General features: G+C 44.7%; 1 protein-coding gene across 9 annotated transcripts in view; it reads left to right on the plus strand.

The window, feature by feature from the left end:
- Positions 1-20,106, plus strand: part of ST3GAL3 (ST3 beta-galactoside alpha-2,3-sialyltransferase 3) — a 308,463-nt gene that overhangs the window by 99,571 nt on the left and 188,786 nt on the right. For 7 of the 9 annotated variants that reach the window (XM_044301369.1, XM_044301368.1, XM_044301374.1 and 4 more), the window contains one exon: positions 1,086-1,133. The exons of the other annotated variants lie outside the window; for them this stretch is intronic. In XM_044301369.1, the coding sequence (XP_044157304.1) occupies positions 1,086-1,133 (48 nt within the window). The remainder of the gene's footprint in view (positions 1-1,085; positions 1,134-20,106) is intronic. 9 annotated transcript variants of the gene reach the window in all.

Below are 20,106 nucleotides of genomic sequence, written 5' to 3' on the forward strand. Positions count from 1 at the left end.
GTCGCTGAGCCCTTAGTCTAGGGCTAGGCTTTCCTCTACCAGCTAAACACAGCAGCAACACAAGTATCTCCCACTGATACACTGTAGCAAACTGAGCACTGCCTACCCTGGATGGTAGTTAACCCTTTCTTGTGTGAACAGGACTAGGACGGGATGGTTTTTCAGCCTCTGGGTGTAATCAAGAATGTCCCCATTCACTGACAAGAAACAAAGATCTTGAAAATCACCAGGAATTGACACATAAAGTAATAGAATGTCGCAGACGGTTCCATTTTACTATAATGACGCTTTTTTAACGTATGAATAGATGATCCCTTTAATACATGAGCGCGCTGCGTTGTGTTTCAGGCAGCGGTTACAGATATTCATATCAGGTTCATGTTTGCAGCTCATAAATCTCAGGAAATCTGCAGCTTCATTTTGGGATTATTTATATTTCTATGTTTGGAGACCTAGGAGGGTATTTTAAGAAAGTTTCAAGGCTGGGCAAATAAATAGAGACTATAAAAAGGAATGACCTGGATATGGGGGGCGAAGAGGACTCGCTGCACAGGGCCCTGATAATTCACACTGTAGCGCTGGGGAGCAATGCATTGTGGGGGCTACACAAGGTCATCAGCCTGTGACTGGACACAGAGGAAGGAATCCTTGCAGGATGCAGTTAGAGGACTCCTAACCAAGCTGCAGGAGTCCGGGCCACGGGTTACTGCCATGACCACAATATGGAGGCTTCCAGTATTTGGCAGGCGTCCCAGGGTCTTGTGGTTCTTGCATCCTGCATGCTGATAGGAGGAGATGGCTGGCGGTTATTACAGGATCCTATTCTATGGGAACAGATCCCAAGGACCAGAGATCCATTATGACCAGACTCTTCCTATTGGGGCCCAACTTTTTGGATTCTTCCATCAGTGTTTATGGCTCCTGGATTTCTGTCATTGTGGAATATGGGGTCAGCGGAGACCCCCTTTAAATGCTAATACCATATAGAAGGGGCTGGGGATAGGGGCAATTCTTATTTTATTCTCTTCATTATTTCCTGGAAATATTTAATCAGAAAAGATTGAACTTGTCCTCTTGTATTACAGATTCAATGCTTCACGCCTTTGACTCCGTTGGACACAGTTTAGGCCCAGGTACAATCCCCCCATTCAGCACTTCTCCCCATCTCCTGTCTGCGCAACCTCTCCTACTACCGCAGAGCTAAAACGCCCTCTTCCTTGCATTCGGCAGCCATGTTGGGAGGCATAGAGCTTTACTGAGAAGGTGGTGACCACATGCAGAGTGCAGAGACCTCCAGATGACCAGCACTAATGCCCCAGAACCTCCAGAGGATGCATCTCAGACTTCTGTCCTGAGGACGTTTGCCTCTAGGATGAGCCGATGACTCCATTGTTGACCTTCATGCAGAAGATGAGGCAGCATCCTGAACGTCTGAGGTCCATTCCCTGGTGGTGAGCGGGTGGAGGCTCTGTGTAAACTTTATGCATGTGTGGGTCATATTATCTGTTTTTTATTATTCTTGCAGGAGATGGTCCAGTGAAAATTATGTTTCCATTAGATAATCATTGGATTTCCCGGGAGGATTTTTACGTTCCGTGCTGAAATCTGTGCGGATTGTACTGGCAGGTTCAGTGCTGAGTTCATTTCAAGTGGAACAACTTTCCTGGATGTTACAGGAGTCATTGTAAAAGCTCTATAGAGTAAAAAATAATGGACCTGACACCGCACACAGCTCTGTATTAGCCAGGGGAGCCATCTGTCACACACCCCATGCATTTCAATGATTATTGGGGGAGTTTTCGTTCAGATGTCAGAAGTGATCATTTACATGCAATGTTTTAGCCCCCCGGATCAGAAGACTTGGGGGCAGAGGCGCCCAATAACGTCTCTGTAGTGGGAAACTCCTAAAGGCCCTTTCAGTCTTCTGCAACGTTCCAGTATACTTTAGGTTTCCATTTCTGCCCATTTTCAAGATGCCTGCTTGCTTTCAGTAGATGCTTGAAATAGGGGGCACTGGACCTCCGTTTTTATGATCAGTGGGGTCCCAGAGGTCAGACGACCAGTGGTAGGGCATAAATTGTTACTGCAATAGCCCTTTAAGCAGGCCATACAGTTTAGTTACTGATTCCTCCTGAGCCCCTTCCTCCCCATACACAGGCATGATTATTTCAGCCAAGCATGCATGTGTTCAGCATGGGGAGAGGCGAGAAAAATTTGGGCAGTGACTTATCTTACCTGAGAACAAAAGGATAAGTTGTGATGAAATCCAACTGTGTGAAACTTCTCTTCTGTTGGGAAGTCTGAACAATACCGTACACATTATATGGTCGCCTGGTCCGCTGAGGTCAGCGTCTTCAGCCGCCAATAATGTATATGACTGGATTTACAATCACAATATTGGTTACAATGATTCTTTGTAAAACAGAATCAGAAGCAGCAGATATGGCTCCCCTGTCCTGGACTCCAGGCTGACACACTGCAACTTTCTGTCACCTGGGAGGTGTTTTCAGCCTTTGAATGGAGGCCAATAATGTTTTGATTCACTGAGAGTAAGCAGAGACGGTGAAAATGGTGAAAAATTTAAACACTAAGGGGGTCATTTATTAAGACTGGCACTGGATCCTCCGAAGTTATGAAGCAGCACTGGCCTGTCCATAACTTCGGCAGATCCTCCGCCAGTTCTAAATGTAAGACGGTTTCCTCGCTGTCCTACATTTAGACCATTTTCGCCTAAAACAGGCATAGAAGAAGGTATATCAGACGGGCCTCCCAGCCCTCTCTTTTAGACCTGGCGTGAGCAGGGAAAAGTCTGCACCAGAAATACGTTTAAAAAATGACATGGCAGAATCTGGGAATTGTTCAGGGATCTGTGAAGTAGATCCCTTTTTTCCATTAGGCCTGACGTCATCATACTCTACATTGGTCTGTCCTCGTAAAATCTCTCCACCCCTTTAATATATAGCAATTAACCCTGAAATAGTCTTCCCCTGATAAAATCTCTTCCGTTTCTTTGTGTCAGGGGTCAGCAACTATAACTCCTTATAACTACTTAAAGGGAACCTGTGACCAGTTTTATGGTGTCCTAACTAAGGGCAACATAAGTGACTGATTCTCTTAGCAAAATGCCAGGTCACTTTCTTTAATTGACCTAGTCAATCTGCCAACATCTTGTATTGAAAAGCTCCAGCTGATAATGATGAGTCATGAATATTCATGAGCTCCTGACTCTCCCCGCCCACCTGCTGCTGAGTGACTGTTATTTTCCATAGGAATCAGCAGCAGGTGGGCAGGGGAGTGGCTATAGCTCTAAATTAAATATACGCTGGACTCAATGACATCACGCTGGACTCAAATCAGCTCATTAGCATACGGCATGTGGCATCTTTGTGTGTATATTATGAGGTAACCATCTGTCACACCACTAAGTGAATACATCTAAGGTACTTTTTAGTAGTTAATGATCGTATATAATTAGTTAGATTATAATCAAATATCCACATGACAGGTTCCCTTTAATTCACTTCTATGGGAGTTCTGAGAACACCAAAGCCAATGTGCATGCTGGGAGTTGTAGTTGACCCCTACTCTAAGTTGTTCCACTTGAAAGGTATTTGTAATAGCGATTTTAATTTTGGGTAATTTTGAGCTCAAACTGTTGCATATAGGATAACCCCATTCCAATATGGTTCCTTGTCCACTTGCCTTCCAACATGCCAGATGTTTGCCTCTGATGCTCCTGTCTACAGATCCTTGCATTCTGCGGCTTTTGCTGTATTCCCTGGCTCTGGCCCTTCGCGGGTCAATCCCTTTCTTGCTTCTGAATCAGCTCACCGGCATTGCTGTATCCTGGGGGCTACAATACAATCTTGTAGGACCTTTGGGAAGCTCCTGCCATAAGCTTCATCTGCTCCATTTGAGCTTTCTTCTGCTGTAATATTCCATTTTCAGACTCCTCTGATATATCAGATCGTCCAGACCCCTCGCTATGTGCAGAGACAAGGTGAAAACACTTTGTGTGCTTTGTATTTACTGCACCACTGGAGTTTTAGGTTTCAGTTTCTATATAATCTAGATGCATCCTTGTCCTGTCCTTTCCATTTTCTCCCCACTTTTTGCTGACATAAAACTAATCCCGCTCATTCACACATTCATGGTGCACACTGATCTCAAGAGAGGAAGGAGGAAACATACAATGGATTGAGGTGGTACAATATTATACGCATTGACTGTAAGCTCAATATTCCACTGTCCCCAAATCATATTCATAGGAGTCCTGGAAGAAGAGATCTCTGTTTGCAAAGTCCTTGCATTAAAACTGGTCTATCCATCATTACCATGTAGATAAAAGACAGTAGGGACAGTCAAGGGACCCCTTGATTTCATTGGGACAGCCATGTCAGCCAACCATCTAATGGTAGTCTGTATGGAGTCTGGAAAGAGAAGTCTCGAGGGGACAGAGAAGTCTGGAGGGGACAGAGGAGTCTGGAGGGGACAAAGGAATCTGGAGGGGGGCAGCTGTGTCTGGAGGGGACAAAGGAGTTTGGAGGGGACATAGGTGTCTGGCGAGGATAGAGGAGTCTGGAGGGGACACAGGTATCTGGAGAGGGATAGAGGGGCAACAAGGGAGTCTGGAGGGAACAAAGCAATTTGGAGGAGGGCAAAGGTGTCTGTAAAGGGGCAGAGGTGTCTGGAGGGGGAACAGAGGACAGAGGAATTTGGGGGAAGATATGTGTCTACAGAGGGACAGAGAAGCCAGAGGTGTCTGAAGGGGACAAACAGGTTTGCAGGTCACGTAGTGGTCTGGAGGGGACAGATGAATCTAGAGGTAACAGAAATGTGAATGGAACAGGTGACTGGAGATGGCAGAAGAGTCTTGGAACTGGTCCTCCCTTTACCACTACGTGTTTACAGAGGATCCAGGAAAAATAACTGTCGGCCAAATCAGTGTTTATCCGACAGCTATCTGATGTGTATAGAAACCTAATGCGTGAAAATCTGACTCTTTGACCACACAGAGTCAGGAAATAACTGGTGGTCTTTCTTCCTCCGCTTCTCTGACTTTATATTGGCAGTAACTTCCCACAGTGGCCAGATCTCACATTGTAGTGTATTGGACTTTAGGAAAATAGGTCCAAAATGTGTCAGAAAACTGCAGTTTCCAATTCATGCTGCTTGCATAGTATGACCTTTCTGTTGTGGGTTTGTCAGGGATTTGCTCAGTTTTTTCTCCACTGACTCACTGTGGAAATAAGCGTCATTGAAAATCGTAAGTGGAATGGTGGTTTTCCGTAGTTATTGGAACATTGCATAAAACTGTAGACACCGACTTCTGCAAAAACAGCAGGATGTGTTTTTTGGAAGTGTGAACGTGCCTTAACATCAGTTGTATCAAAGAGCCAATAAAATAGAGAAATCCACTAGATTTATCAATCCATGGTGAAACATCACTGAAGGACTTCTGACTGTCCATCTGGGTGCACTGCCTGACAACCACGTTCTTTTCAAGAGGGTTGTCAGGCCATAAAAGTGCCTAGCGGGTATAATTGTATTTGGTGTTAGGTTTCTGCTCTCTACAGGCTGAATACCCACCTTCTTGATCAATTCAAGACCCTTTGTACTCTTACATCGACATGTTTCTTGCAACATATCCTGTAACATATGTGATATACCTTGTCACCGCCTGTATACTAAGCACGCCTGTGTACTGTAGCTTTCCGTAACCCTAGACCAGACACCTAAAGCTCTGCCAAGGGCGAAGGCAAAGATTTCATGAAAGATGTGGAGGATAAAAGTGAAGGCAGCTGGTTGTTTTTGGAAACTGCAAAAAGCAATTTACCACGGTATATAATGGACTGTTTGTTTAGTTTTTGAAGGCACTGGGGGCTTATTTATGTGCAGGAATAAATCCAGTGCATTAGCCACAATCTCATTAGGAGCCGGGTTCTAGGTGCGGCCTAGATGAGCTTTGAAAACAGCCGGCATGGATCACAGACGCTCATTGTGTGTTAATGGTCAGGGAATTCCAGGATGTGGGTGTATATAGTGTAGGACGGTTGTAAGATGGATATATCCAGACCTTGGTTATTGTAGCCTACGTATGTTCTTCCCAGGACAGTTCAGCCCACAACTGACTGGGTCTCTATCATCTTATTATGATCTCTATGTAGCATCAGTCGCGCTGAGTTCAATGGACACCGCGGCACTGTCTAATTAAGAAATCATCTGAATCTGTCACAATATGCACATAATTTAATGGTCAATTCACACCTGGTGAATTTGCTGCAGATTTGCATAGGTAAAATCTGGAGCAGATCACAGTATAAGATAAGTGGTCCATAGGCTGGAAAAACAGGCATGCTACGGGTATTCACATCGGACATCTAACACAGCAGATATGAAATCCACTATAAATCTGAGGCAAAATCTAAATGTAAAACCTGCAGATTAGTTAGACTGGCAGACGATTTGCAAGATCCATGGCAGAAGGTGTCCACCACATGTGGACTGCATTTCATGAGGCATTTTTGAGGCAGCTGATCCTAAAGTATGAAGGAGAGACCTACATATGCTCTTTGCATTCATTCACTTTAGATAAAAAATAAATAAATAAAAAAACTGCACAAACCTGCCCTGACCTGAAGATGCTGAGCCCCAGCGCAATAAATATCTATAACCGGCTCCAAGTGCTAGGCATTGTGTAGATCGAGAAAGAACCTAATACTACACCAAGCCAAGCCTGCATGTAAATACACAGCAGCTGCTGAACATAGAAAAACTGTTCTCAGTACTTCTGTGGAAACCACATCACAGTACCACGTGGAAAGACTTCAATCAGTATGGGGTTTTACATGGAAGAAAACAATTGAAAAATGGGGATGTTCCAAAATGCTGCAGTATTCCGTGCAAACCAGGAGGGTGGGAAGCAGGGACGTCCACTTCTCCTTCCTGCCGGACCCACTTCCAGCTTTGGCTCAAAAAACTTCCATCAGAAACTGCATGTGTGATTCTAGTCAGATTCAGCCCTCGAGCAAAAACACTGTGAAAGTGCACAAGAAGGCAAAGTCTGAGAACAGTTTTACTTTTATCATTCAAGTCAATAAGTGACAGATTTTGCAAAGCACAGAAATAAATGCAAGTGTGAAGTGTGTGGTCTATAGGACGGTGGTCCTTGACATTTTGTGGCTCAACATCAGAACTCACTATTATATACTAAAGCATACCTGTTGTTTCAGGTGCATTTTTCACCAGTTTCCCCTCTGCACCTGAGCTAGCTGCTGTCATGTCTCCCATACACAGAGGAGATCCTGCTCCCCTATGCCTCTGTAGTGCTCCCTCAGAAGCAGCAGCATAGAGGACATTATACAGCAGTGTAGCTGTGAACCCAGCACTTACTATGTGTCTGTCGCTCTATATTCCTCCAGCAGCTCACTCCTCCCTCTTTCCAGAGACCTCTATTGGAACCGATATAACCTGATTTCTTACTTTTTGTAGAGATTTTATCAATAAATTCAGTGATCGGTACATTGGACAGGGATAGGAGCCAAATAAGTGAAAATATATTTTTGTCTGTAATAAGCTATATTACAAAGTTTTGTTTCTTCACCAGTGCTGTTATTTTTACCCTGGTGTTATCTGCCAATGATTTGGTTTTAATCTTTCTACCATTCTATTAATGCTAAGACATCCTTGGGCCTACTGGCTTACAGATTGTATCTACAGGTTGTCACTACTCCACCTGACTGTCCCATCGGGCACAAATGGAAGGAAACAGTCACTGGACCCTAAGAGACATAATGACAGGTCAGATTATAAGGAGTGCAATGTATTACTTCTCTCAAGGCTGCTCCTGTGGGATAATATAATGAAAGACTTGTCTGCTGCAGATGGAGTAGGCTTTCTATCGACTAAAGACGAGGAGCTCATGTCACCCAGCCCAGTTACGTAATATGACCATACACATTAGATATATTCTTGCGAAACTCAAAGATTATAGCACGATCGTCTGACCATCTAATGTGTATCTGGGCTTCCTAACACTCCCACAGTGGCAGATGTGGACGAGAGAAGGGCTGGACATGCTGGATTACAACTGACAATTCTTTTTGTTCTTGAGAGATAAGAGACATCTGGCTTCTATTCACAACACATGCATGCTCGTCCAGACTGAGTGTACATGTATATACTGGGTACTGAGAAAGACAGTTATCTCATATGCATGACTGGAATTACTATAAATCTCCACTTATCCGTTTTACTGGTGGGCGTAAATTGGGTGTAATACTTGGACTAAGCACCTACTGACCCTCTGAGAACTTCTGTACCAGACTGGAAGACACTTCATTTATATTTGGCTTTCTACAGATGAATATTCTCTCCTTCTACATTTCTCATCCATTTCAAAAGAAATGATCCATTTCCTAGTTCTCTACGGTACTGATATTTGGATACTGTGAGGCACAGTAGTAGTCTGAGGACTGAATGGAGTAATATGCACCTGGGCTTAATATATTCAACCCACTTAAAGAGGTTTTTTTTTAGTAAAAATAGCCCCTGATTGTCTGCTCCCCACCGCTCCTCCGCGCTGCCTCCACAGTCTCCATCTTCCACTCTCAGGACTGTTTACATCCAGCTGGCTATGGGCATGGTCACATGCACCGCTGCAGCCAATGACTGGCTTTAGCCACAAGCAACACGTCACCAATGAAGCCAGTCATTGGCTGTAGCGGTGGATGTGACCATAACCAGCTGGACCTGAACATGTAGAGGCAGTGCCGAGGAGCAGCGGGGAGCAGGTAAGTATGAATCTTCTGTTTCAGGGGCCATGCTGCAGGAACTCCTTTAAGCTAGTAACAAAACATTTATCAAATTCCAGGAAGCCTTGGCTACTGGCCCATGTAAATAAGACAGTGAAGTAGGACTGAGGCATCTGGAGGTCCCCTACCTCACTATAACCAGGAAAGAGAGGTAAGACATGATTGCACAAGCCGTTAATTATCACTTCCCATACAGCCCCGAGGAGCCTTCCTTCAATAGCTAATTTCTTATCTCCGGTAGTTAAAATCCTATTTGTGCAGATATTGGGAGTGAAGCTTTTTATCAATCCTGGGCTCATACATTTCATAAGATTACAGATAAAAGCACTGACAGAAATATGCTCGCTCATCACGGATGATTACAGATCATTTACATACATAAGCTAAGACTTACTTTCTTTAGAGGAAGATACTTTTTGGACGCTTTTAAAGGGGTTCTCCACTTTGGACAATCATGTGATCCTGCTGGTCAGACCTTCAGTCATCAGCTGTTATCAGCTGTGCGCATCGGTTTAAGTCTGGCCTATTGTCTGCATATTTTCCGGGTGCAGACGGATCTGTGTCGGTCCCCATTATACTTAAAGGGGTTGTCCAGGTTTTTAATATTGATGACCTATCCTCAGAATAGGTGATCAATATCAGATCGGCGGGGGTCTGACGCCCAGCACCCCCACGATTAGCTGTATGAGGAAAAGGCGCCCGCATTGACCTTATTCCGTCTCACTTCCTGTTCACTGCTGCTTTGCAATAGACATCGGCGGTGAACAGGAAGAGAGACGTGAGACGGCACGTGCACACTGCGTGCGCTGTCTCCTCATGCAGTCCTACACCCGGCACCCCGCCAATCTGATATTGATAACCTATCCTGAGGATAGGTCATCAATATTAAAAGCCCGGACAACCCGTTTAATGGGCTCTTCAGGCAACATGCAGCCGTGTCGTATCCAGACATCTCCATCAGGGAGCAGCCTGGCTAGTAGGGTCAGTACAGAGATCTCTCCCATGAGCTATTTATACTCAGGACTGTGACAAGGGGACATCCTCTATGTCTAGAGAAAAGAAAGTTTCTACATAAACATAGTAGATGATTCTTTATGGTACGAGCAGTGAGACTATGGACTCTTTACTGTACGAGCAAAGAGACTATGGACTCTATACTGTAAGAGCAAAGAGACTATGGACTCTTTACTGTAAGAGCGGTGAGACTATGGACTCTTTATTATAAGAGCAGAGAGACTATGGACTCTACTGTAAGAGCAGTGAGACTATAGACTACTGTAAGAGCAGTGAGACTATGGACTCTTTACTGTAAGAGCAGTGAGACTATGGACTCTACTGTAAGAGCAGTGAGACTATGGACTCTGTACTGTAAGAGCAGTGAGACTATGGACTCTTTACTGTAAGAGCAGTGAGACTATGGACTCTGTAAAGTATGAGCAGTGAGACTATGGACTCTTTACTATACGAGCAAAGAGACTATGGACTCTTTACTGTAAGAGCGGTGAGACTATGGACTCTTTATTATAAGAGCAGAGAGACTATGGACTCTACTGTAAGAGCAGTGAGACTATAGACTACTGTAAGAGCAGTGAGACTATGGACTCTTTACTGTAAGAGCAGTGAGACTATGGACTCTACTGTAAGAGCAGTGAGACTATGGACTCTGTACTGTAAGAGCAGTGAGACTATGGACTCTTTCCTGTAAGAGCAGTGAGACTATGGACGCTTTACTGTAAGAGCAGTGAGACTATGGACTCTGTAAAGTATGAGCAGTGAGACTATGGACTCTTTACTGTATGAGCAAAGAGACTATGGACTCTTTACTGTAAGAGCGGTGAGACTATGGACTCTTTATTATAAGAGCAGAGAGACTATGGACTCTACTGTAAGAGCAGTGAGACTATGGACTATAGACTATAGACTACTGTAAGAGCAGTGAGACTATGGACTCTTTACTGTAAGAGCAGTGAGACTATGGACTCTACTGTAAGAGCAGTGAGACTATGGACTCTGTACTGTAAGAGCAGTGAGACTATGGACTCTTTCCTGTAAGAGCAGTGAGACTATGGACGCTTTACTGTAAGAGCAGTGAGACTATGGACTCTTTACTGTAAGAGCAGTGAGACTATGGACTCTGTACTGTAAGAGCAGTGATACTATGGACTCTTTACTGTAAGAGCAGTGAGACTGTGGAATCCTTACTGTAAGAGCAGTGAGACTATGGACTCTTTACTGTAAGAGCAGTGAGACTATGGATTTTTTTTTTTTACTGTAAGAGCAGCGAGACTATGGACTCTTTACTGTAAGAGCAGCGAGACTATGGACTCTTTACTGTAAGAGCGGTGAGACTATGGACTCTTTACTGTAAGAGCGGTGAGACTATGGACTCTTTACTGTAAGAGCGGTGAGACTATGGACTCTTTACTGTAAGAGCAGTGAGACTATGGACTCTGTAAAGTATGAGCAGTGAGACTATGGACTCTTTACTGTACGAGCAAAGAGACTATGGACTCTTTACTGTAAGAGCGGTGAGACTATGGACTCTTTACTGTAAGAGCGGTGAGACTATGGACTCTTTATTATAAGAGCAGAGAGACTATGGGCTCTACTGTAAGAGCAGTGAGACTATGTACTCTTTACTGTAAGAGCAGTGAGACTATAGACTCTACTGTAAGAGCAGTGAGACTATGGACTCTTTACTGTAAGAGCAGTGAGACTATGGACTCTACTGTAAGAGCAGTGAGACTATGGACTCTGTACTGTAAGAGCAGTGAGACTATGGACTCTTTCCTGTAAGAGCAGTGAGACTATGGACTCTTTACTGTAAGAGCAGTGAGACTATGGACTCTGTACTGTAGGAGCAGTGAGACTATGGACTCTCTACTGTAAGAGCAGTGAGACTGTGGACTCTTTACTGTAAGAGCAGTGAGACTATGGACTCTTTACTGTAAGAGCAGTGAGATTATGGATTTTTTTACTGTAAGAGCAGCGAGACTATGGACTCTTTACTGTAAGAGCAGTGAGACTATAGACTCTACTGTAAGAGCAGTGAGACTATGGACTCTACTGTAAGAGCAGTGAGACTATGGACTCTACTGTAAGAGGAGTGAGACTATCGACTCTTTACTGTAAGAGCAGTGAGACTATGGACTCTTTACTGTAAGAGCAGGGAGAATATGGACTCTTTACTGTAAGAGCAGTGAGACTATGGATTCTTTACTGTAAGAGCAGTGAGATTATGGATTTTTTTTACTGTAAGAGCAGCAAGACTATGGACTCTTTACTGTAAGAGCAGTGAGACTATGGACTCTACTGTAAGAGCAGTGAGACTATGGACTCTTTACTGTAAGAGCAGTGAGACTATGGACTCTTTACTGTAAGAGCAGTGAGACTATGGACTCTTTACTGTAAGAGGAGCGACTATGGGGACTTTTTACGGTAAGAGTAGTGAGACTATGGACTCTTTACTGTAAGATCAGTGACGCTATGGAACTCTCTGTCTGAGGAGGTGGTGATAGTGAGTTCATTATAAGAGTCCTTGAGGGGCCTGGATGTATTTCTGGAGTGTAATAATATTACAGGTTATAGCTATTAGAGATGGGTCATTAATCCAGGGAGTTATTCTGTTGTCTGATTGGAGTTGGGAGGAAATATTTTCCCCTTAAGTGATGAAAATTGGCTTCTACCTCATGGAGTTTTTTTTCCTTCCTCTGGATTAAGGATAACAGGCTGAACTGGATGAACAGAGTTTTTTTTCCAGCTGTATAAACTATATTACTATGTTAGGCTGCTTTCACACTAGCGTTCGGGTTTCCGTTCGTGAGCTCCGTTTGAAGGAGCTCACGAGCGGACCCGAACGCAGCCGTCCAGCCCTGATGCAGTCTGAATGGAGGCGGATCCGCTCAGACTGCATCAGTCTGGCGGCGTTCAGCCTCCGCTCCGCTCGCCTCCGCACGGACAGGCGGACAGCTGAACGCTGCTTGCAGCGTTCGGGTGTCCGCCTGGCCGTGCGGAGGCGTGCGGATCCGTCCAGACTTACAATGTAAGTCAATGGGGACGGATCCGTTTGAAGATGCCACAATGTGGCTCAATCTTCAAGCGGATCCGTCCCCCATTGACTTTACATTGAAAGTCTGGACGGATCCGTCCCAGGCTATTTTCACACTTAGCTTTTTTTAGCTAATATAATGCAGACGGATCCGTTCTGAACGGAGCCTCCGTCTGCATTATTATGGGCGGATCCGTTCAGAACGGATCCGCCCGAACGCTAGTGTGAAAGTAGCCTTAGTGTGAAACAAGCCTTAGTATTCAGATTCCCTGCAGCACCATCACAGGAGAAATGAAGTTTTACACTGTGTCTATTAAAATCAATGTGTTGTCTGTGTAATGACGGCCATGGCAGGTCCTCCAGCTCGTAGACCCTCTTTGTGACCACTCTCCACTATGGTCAAGAGATGAGAATCCTGGAAATGGGTTTTCAAAACTGGAAACCCCATTAAGAATGAAAGGTGAATCACAGGGAAGGATGACCCCTTACTGGATATAACTCATGGCCTCCAGATAAAGTGACATGAGGAGCTGATACTGGAGGGACACTCCATGTTATAAATTATAGGACTATTATGTCACCGATGAGTATTTGATCCATGGACAACTTTTGAACTGCCTGCTCTGCCCCCTTGTTCCTAGGTTCTTGCTCTTCCATAGAAGCTTATGTTTCTTTACCTCCTGACAGTTTCTATGATGTTAACACTAAAGGATAGTTCCTGTTGCTAAAGTATGAGAGGCCGCCCTCATCTGAAGGACCGATTCACTGGAAACCAGCGGACCGGCACTAATGATATAGCGCTGCCAGCATGCGGCTTACATGTCACTTATGCAAATCCATTCAGACAAGATCTCACTTGTGATAACTCTCGGGCGGAGGATTACTTCCCTGTAATATAATGCCGTTCTGATCTTAATGTTACAATAGACAAGTCCTTCTGTTTGCTCTTATATTCATTTTGATAGAGCGCTGTATGGAGATCTGGCAATTCAGGCTGGAAAAACCTGAACTGATGGTTAAATAGTGGGTAAGGCTGAAAAAATACACAGGTCCATCTTATAATCCTAATGTGTTGATCTAGAGGAAAGGAAAAACCCCTGTGACGTAGTCACTAATTGCCCAATAGAGAAAAAATCCTTTCTGACTTCAAAGATGGGGCTAAGAATAATTCCCTGGATCATCGCCCATCTGCAGATATCTAGTAACCATTACCTGTAATAGTATTACACTCCACACATTCAGGCTCCACTTTTAGTGAGTTCCCCATCACATCCTCCTCTGGCAGAGAGCTCCATAGTATCACTGCTCTTACAGTAAAGAATCCCATCTACGTTGATATTTCCCCCATGACTTTATTTGCCTTGGCAGCAGCTGCCTGACATTGGTCCCTAAGGTCAAGTGGACTTTCCACCAGTATTGCTCAGCCTTTTACTCAGTGATTTACTATTTATTCCACATTTGAACATTTTGTTTACTTGGCGCAAGTGCATAGCCCCCACATTACATTAGCTTACATTTCTCCAGCCCATGCCTCCAGTTTACCCAAATCCCTCTTTAATATTATATTATCATCTGTGTTGCTTGCTTTGCAGAGCTTAGTATCAGCTGCAGATATTGTAATTCTGCCCTGTAAACCCTTGACAAGGGCAATAGCCCATATAGTAAAAGAGAAGCAGACTCAGTACTGACCCCTGTGGCACCCACTGGTGACTGTGACCCAAACTGAGGCTGTACCATTAATAAACAGGCTCAATCCAGAGTATTGAGGAGACCTCAGAAGGTTAACACAGATCATGATTAAAGGACTGAGCTAATGAGTTTCATGGCTAACAGTATCTAGATGATTATTAGGGTTATTGGATAGCCAGGGGCCCCTCTGCTGTCTTTGTGCATCCCATATACATTACATTCTACAGGATTTATGTACATGGGTAACGTACATAATTGTAAATAAAACAGAACACAATGATCTGTAAATCTCATAGAACCATATGTTCTTCACTGTAGATCCTAGAGCTCGTATCAGATGCTGAAAGTCAGACATTTTACCATTTCATGAGGAAAATGAACTCATTTAGAACCTGATGGCAGAAAGGTATCTCAGAGAAGTTGGGACCGGGGCAACAAAAGCCTGGAAAGTAAGTGGTAATAATAAAAAACAACTGGAGGAGCAATTTGTTACTAGGTCACATGACTGGGTATAAAAAGAGCGTGTTAGAGGGGCAGAGTTTCATCCAATCTGCAGAAAACTGTGTCTACAAATTGTCGAACAATTATAAAAATGTTCCTCAACTTAAAATTATGAAGACTTTGAATATCCCACCATCTACAGGTCATAACATCATCAAAAGAACCAAAGAATCTGGAGAAATTCATGAGAGCAAGGGAGAAGGCCGATGGTCAATATTGCATGCTCGTGATCTACAGGCCCTCAGATGGCACTCCATTCAAATCAGGCTGATTCTGTAGTGGAAATAGCTGCATGAGCTCTGGGACACTTCCAGAAATCATTGTCTGTGAACACATCTCGCTGTGCAATCCACAAATGCAAATAGCTGTATCACACAAAGAAGCAGCCATATGTCACCACAATCCAGAACCGCCACCATCTTCTCTGGGTGAAAGCTGATTTCAAATGGACTGAGCCAAAATATAAAACTGTTCTGCAGTCAGATGAGTCAAAATTTGAAATTCTTTTTTCGAAGCCATGGATGCCGTGTCCTGTGGACTGTAGAAAAGAGGGACCATCCAGCTTATCAGTGCACAGTTCACAAGCCTGCATCTCTGATGGTGTGGGGATGCATTAGTGCCTATGGTGAGGGCAGCTTACACACCTGGAAAGGCAATGCTGAACAGTATATAGAGGTTCTAGAACAACATCTGCTCCATCCAGATGTCTCTTTCAGAGAAGACTTTTCATATTTCAGCAAGACAATGCTCAACCACATACTGCATTCATCCCAACAACATGGCTTCTCAGAAGAAGATTCCGGGGCTGAACCGGCTGCCTGCAGCTCAGACCTTTCATCATGAAATGAAAAATCCTGCAAAGAAGACCCAGGACTGCTGAGCAGCTAAAATAGGAATGGGATGATATTCCTCTCCCAAAACTCCAGCAATTGATCTCCTAAATTTCCAGATGTTTACAGACTGTCGGTAAAAGAAGATGGGATGCCACACAATGGGAGACATTGCCCTGGCCCAAGCTGATTGAGATGCGGTGCTGCCATAAAGTTCTGAGTTTTCTTTTCCTGAAATGGTAAAATGTCTCACTATCCACATTTGACATGTGTTCTATGATCTACTGTGAAGAAAATTTGGGCCTATGAGATTTACAAATCATAGCATTCTGTTACATTTTACACAGAGCCACAACTGTTATGGAATTGAGGTTGCATTTTATATTTAGGACATGAGTATTATAAGTAACATGGAGCAGAGTCTATTAGACCCCCCAGAGATCACAGTCTCTGCTTACAGTGCAGACAACCCACCTGTACCAGTTACCAGTTGCTATGAAAGACCCAACATAGACAAACCAAGGCAAAAAAACAGAAGACAGAACTCAAGTCCACGTCACGTATGAAGCAGATGGACAGTAAATGTGAACAATTTTCCATTTTAAGTGAGTTTTTTCACAGAGATCTGTGCACAGTCCTTGATGAAGGGACATTTTGCTTATTGGAAATTGGAGATTTATGTCTATCTCCGTATTCTGTTCCTAAGCTATTGTCTTTGTTTCCTATATAACCCGCTTATTCTGTGTATTATATACACCCTCCAGTCCTTCATATACCCCAGGGGTAGCATACAACTCTCACAGATACTTATATATAAAAATAGTTTACTGATAACATAGAGATGACAAAGCAATGGACATTGTACATAAAGATACAGACACACATACAAATAACATAGAGGACACCCCCACACACATAACATAGAGGACACCACCACATACATAACATAGAGGACACCACCACACACATAACATAGAGGACACCCCCACACACAGCCGCCTCCGTTCCTGCCCTCCCTGGATGCTAAGCAAATGCGGCTAACAATGTGTATGTGTATACAGTATATCCAGAGTGCACCAATATACCGTCTACTAAATCTACTCTTCTACCCAACTGACATCCAGTACCCGACCATTAGTACATGTACATATAGAGACTTATGCATAAACAGCATATATATATATATATATATAATCTACTGGTAATACAATCGCAGACGACACATATCTATATGCACACATATAAAGTCTACTGGGATATTATACTTATATACATACACACATAAGCTTACCTATAACTTAGCTTGCTCCTGAAGTGATGTTGGTCCAGGGGGTCGCAGGAAGAGATAGAGGGACTCCCAAGTTTCATATCACTTATATGTTACCGGGGTCCCAGCCCCCACCATGGACTCCACCCTGTGACCACCCAAATATCTACCCAATCTGTTGGCCAAGAGAATGTTGTCCAACTGCTTTTACAATGTGCCCTTCCTGCCTTTGATATGCTAACAAGGGACACAATCAGTGGCGGATTACAATAGGGACGTTCGGGTCAGCAGCCCCAAGCCCAGCACCGCTGGGGGGCCCAAAGCCGACCCGAACACCCACATACTGCGGCGGGGCACTGGAGCGCATAGTTCCCTGCCCCGCCGCCACCATAGGCCTATGCAGTAGTGAAATCCCGGCGCAGGCGGGCGTGATGACGTCATTGCATGCCTTTGCCGGGACGCAGCACTGTGACGTGTGCGCGCCTACCTTATCACGCCTTCCTCTCCTCCTCCTGGCCCTGAACATAGGTTAGTATTTAGCTTTTTATTTTTTTATTTCATATGTCTACTTTGGGGGACATGTGGGGTGGGGACACATATTAAGAGACATTGAGTACATCTGGGGGAAATTACTTTATTGGGCTTCTGTATGGGGCACATTACTATGTGGGGGGAAATGATTATGGAAGGATAACTATGTGGGGGCTGTGTGGGGTCAAATTATTATGGAAGGGACTACTATTAGGGGGCAAATTACTATGTAGGGTAGTGTGGGGGAAATTACTATATGGGGCAGTGTGGGGGAAATTACTATATGGGGCAGTGTGGGGGAAATTACTATATGGGGCAGTGTGGGGGAAATTACTATATGGGGCAGTGTGGGGGAAATTACTATATGGGGCAGTGTGGGGAAATTACTATATGGGGCAGTGTGGGGGAAATTACTATATGGGGCAGTGTGGGGGAAATTACTGTGTGGGGGCAGTGTGGGGGAAATTACTATATGGGGCAGTGTGGGGGAAATTACTATATGGGGCAGTGTGGGGGAAATTACTGTATGGGGCAGTGTGGGGGAAATTACTATATGGGGCAGTGTGGGAGAAATTGCTATATGGTGCAGTGTGGGGGAAATTACTGTATGGGGCAGTGTGGGGGAAATTACTATATGGGGCAGTGTGGGGGAAATTACTATATGGGGCAGTGTGGGAGAAATTGCTATATGGTGCAGTGTGGGGGAAATTACTATATGGGGGCAGTGTGGAGGAAATTACTATATGGGGGCAGTGTGGGGGAAATTACTGTGTGGGGGCAGTGTGGGGGAAATTACTATATGGGGCAGTGTGGGGGAAATTACTATATGGGGCAGTGTGGGGGAAATTACTGTATGGGGCAGTGTGGGGGAAATTACTATATGGGGCAGTGTGGGAGAAATTGCTATATGGTGCAGTGTGGGGGAAATTACTGTGTGGGGCAGTGTGGGGGAAATTGCTATATGGTGCAGTGTGGGGGAAATTACTATATGGGGGCAGTGTGGGGGAAATTACTATATGGGGGCAGTGTGGAGGGAAATTACTGTGTGGGGCAGTGTGGGGGAAATTACTATATGGGGCAGTGTGGGGGAAATTACTATATGGGGCAGTGTGGAGGGAAATTACTATATGGGGCAGTGTGGGAGAAATTACTACATGGGGCAGTGTGGGGGAAATTACTGTATGGGGCAGTGTGGAGGGAAATTACTGTGTGGGGGCAGTGTGGAAGAAACTACTATATGGGGGCAGTGTGGAGGGAAATTACTGTGTGGGGCAGTGTGGGGGAAATTACTGTATGGGGGCAGTGTGGGGGAAATTACTGTATGGGGGCAGTGTGGGGGAAATTACTATATGGGGCAGTGTGAGGGAAATTACTGTATGGGGCAGTGTGGGAGAAATTACTATATGGGGCAGTGTGGGGGAAATTACTATATGGGGCAGTGTGGGGGAAATTACTATATGGGGCAGTGTGGGGGAAATTACTATATGGGGCAGTGTGGGAGAAATAACTATATAGGGGCAGTGTGGGGGAAATTACTGTGTGGGGCAGTGTGGGGGAAATTACTGTGTGGGGCAGTGTGGGGGAAATTACTATATGGGGCAGTGTGGGGGAAATTACTGTATGGGGCAGTGTGGGGGAAATTACTACATGGGGCAGTGTGGGGGAAATTACTGTATGGGGCAGTGTGGAGGGAAATTACTACATGGGGCAGTGTGGAGGGAAATTACTACATGGGGCAGTGTGGAGGGAAATTACTACATGGGGCAGTGTGTGGGAAATTACTGTATGGGGCAGTGTGGGGGAAATTACTATATGGAGCAGTGTAAGGAAAAAACTATATGGGGCAGTGTGGGAGAAATTACTACATGGGGCAGTGTGTGGGAAATTACTGTATGGGGCAGTGTGGGGGAAATTACTATATGGGGCAGTGTGGGAGAAATTGCTATATGGTGCAGTGTGGGGGAAATTACTGTGTGGGGCAGTGTGGGGGAAATTGCTATATGGTGCAGTGTGGGGGGAAATTACTATATGGGGGCAGTGTGGGGGAAATTACTATATGGGGGCAGTGTGGAGGGAAATTACTGTGTGGGGCAGTGTGGGGGAAATTACTATATGGGGCAGTGTGGGGGAAATTACTATATGGGGCAGTGTGGGGGAAATTACTATATGGGGCAGTGTGGAGGGAAATTACTATATGGGGCAGTGTGGGAGAAAAAACTACATGGGGCAGTGTGGGGGATATTACTGTATGGGGCAGTGTGGAGGGAAATTACTGTGTGGGGGCAGTGTGGAAGAAACTACTATATGGGGGCAGTGTGGAGGGAAATTACTGTGTGGGGCAGTGTGGGGGAAATTACTGTATGGGGGCAGTGTGGGGGAAATTACTGTATGGGGGCAGTGTGGGGGAAATTACTATATGGGGCAGTG

The sequence above is a fragment of the Bufo gargarizans genome, chromosome 7 (assembly GCF_014858855.1).
Source record: "Bufo gargarizans isolate SCDJY-AF-19 chromosome 7, ASM1485885v1, whole genome shotgun sequence".
Taxonomy (NCBI): domain Eukaryota; kingdom Metazoa; phylum Chordata; class Amphibia; order Anura; family Bufonidae; genus Bufo; species Bufo gargarizans.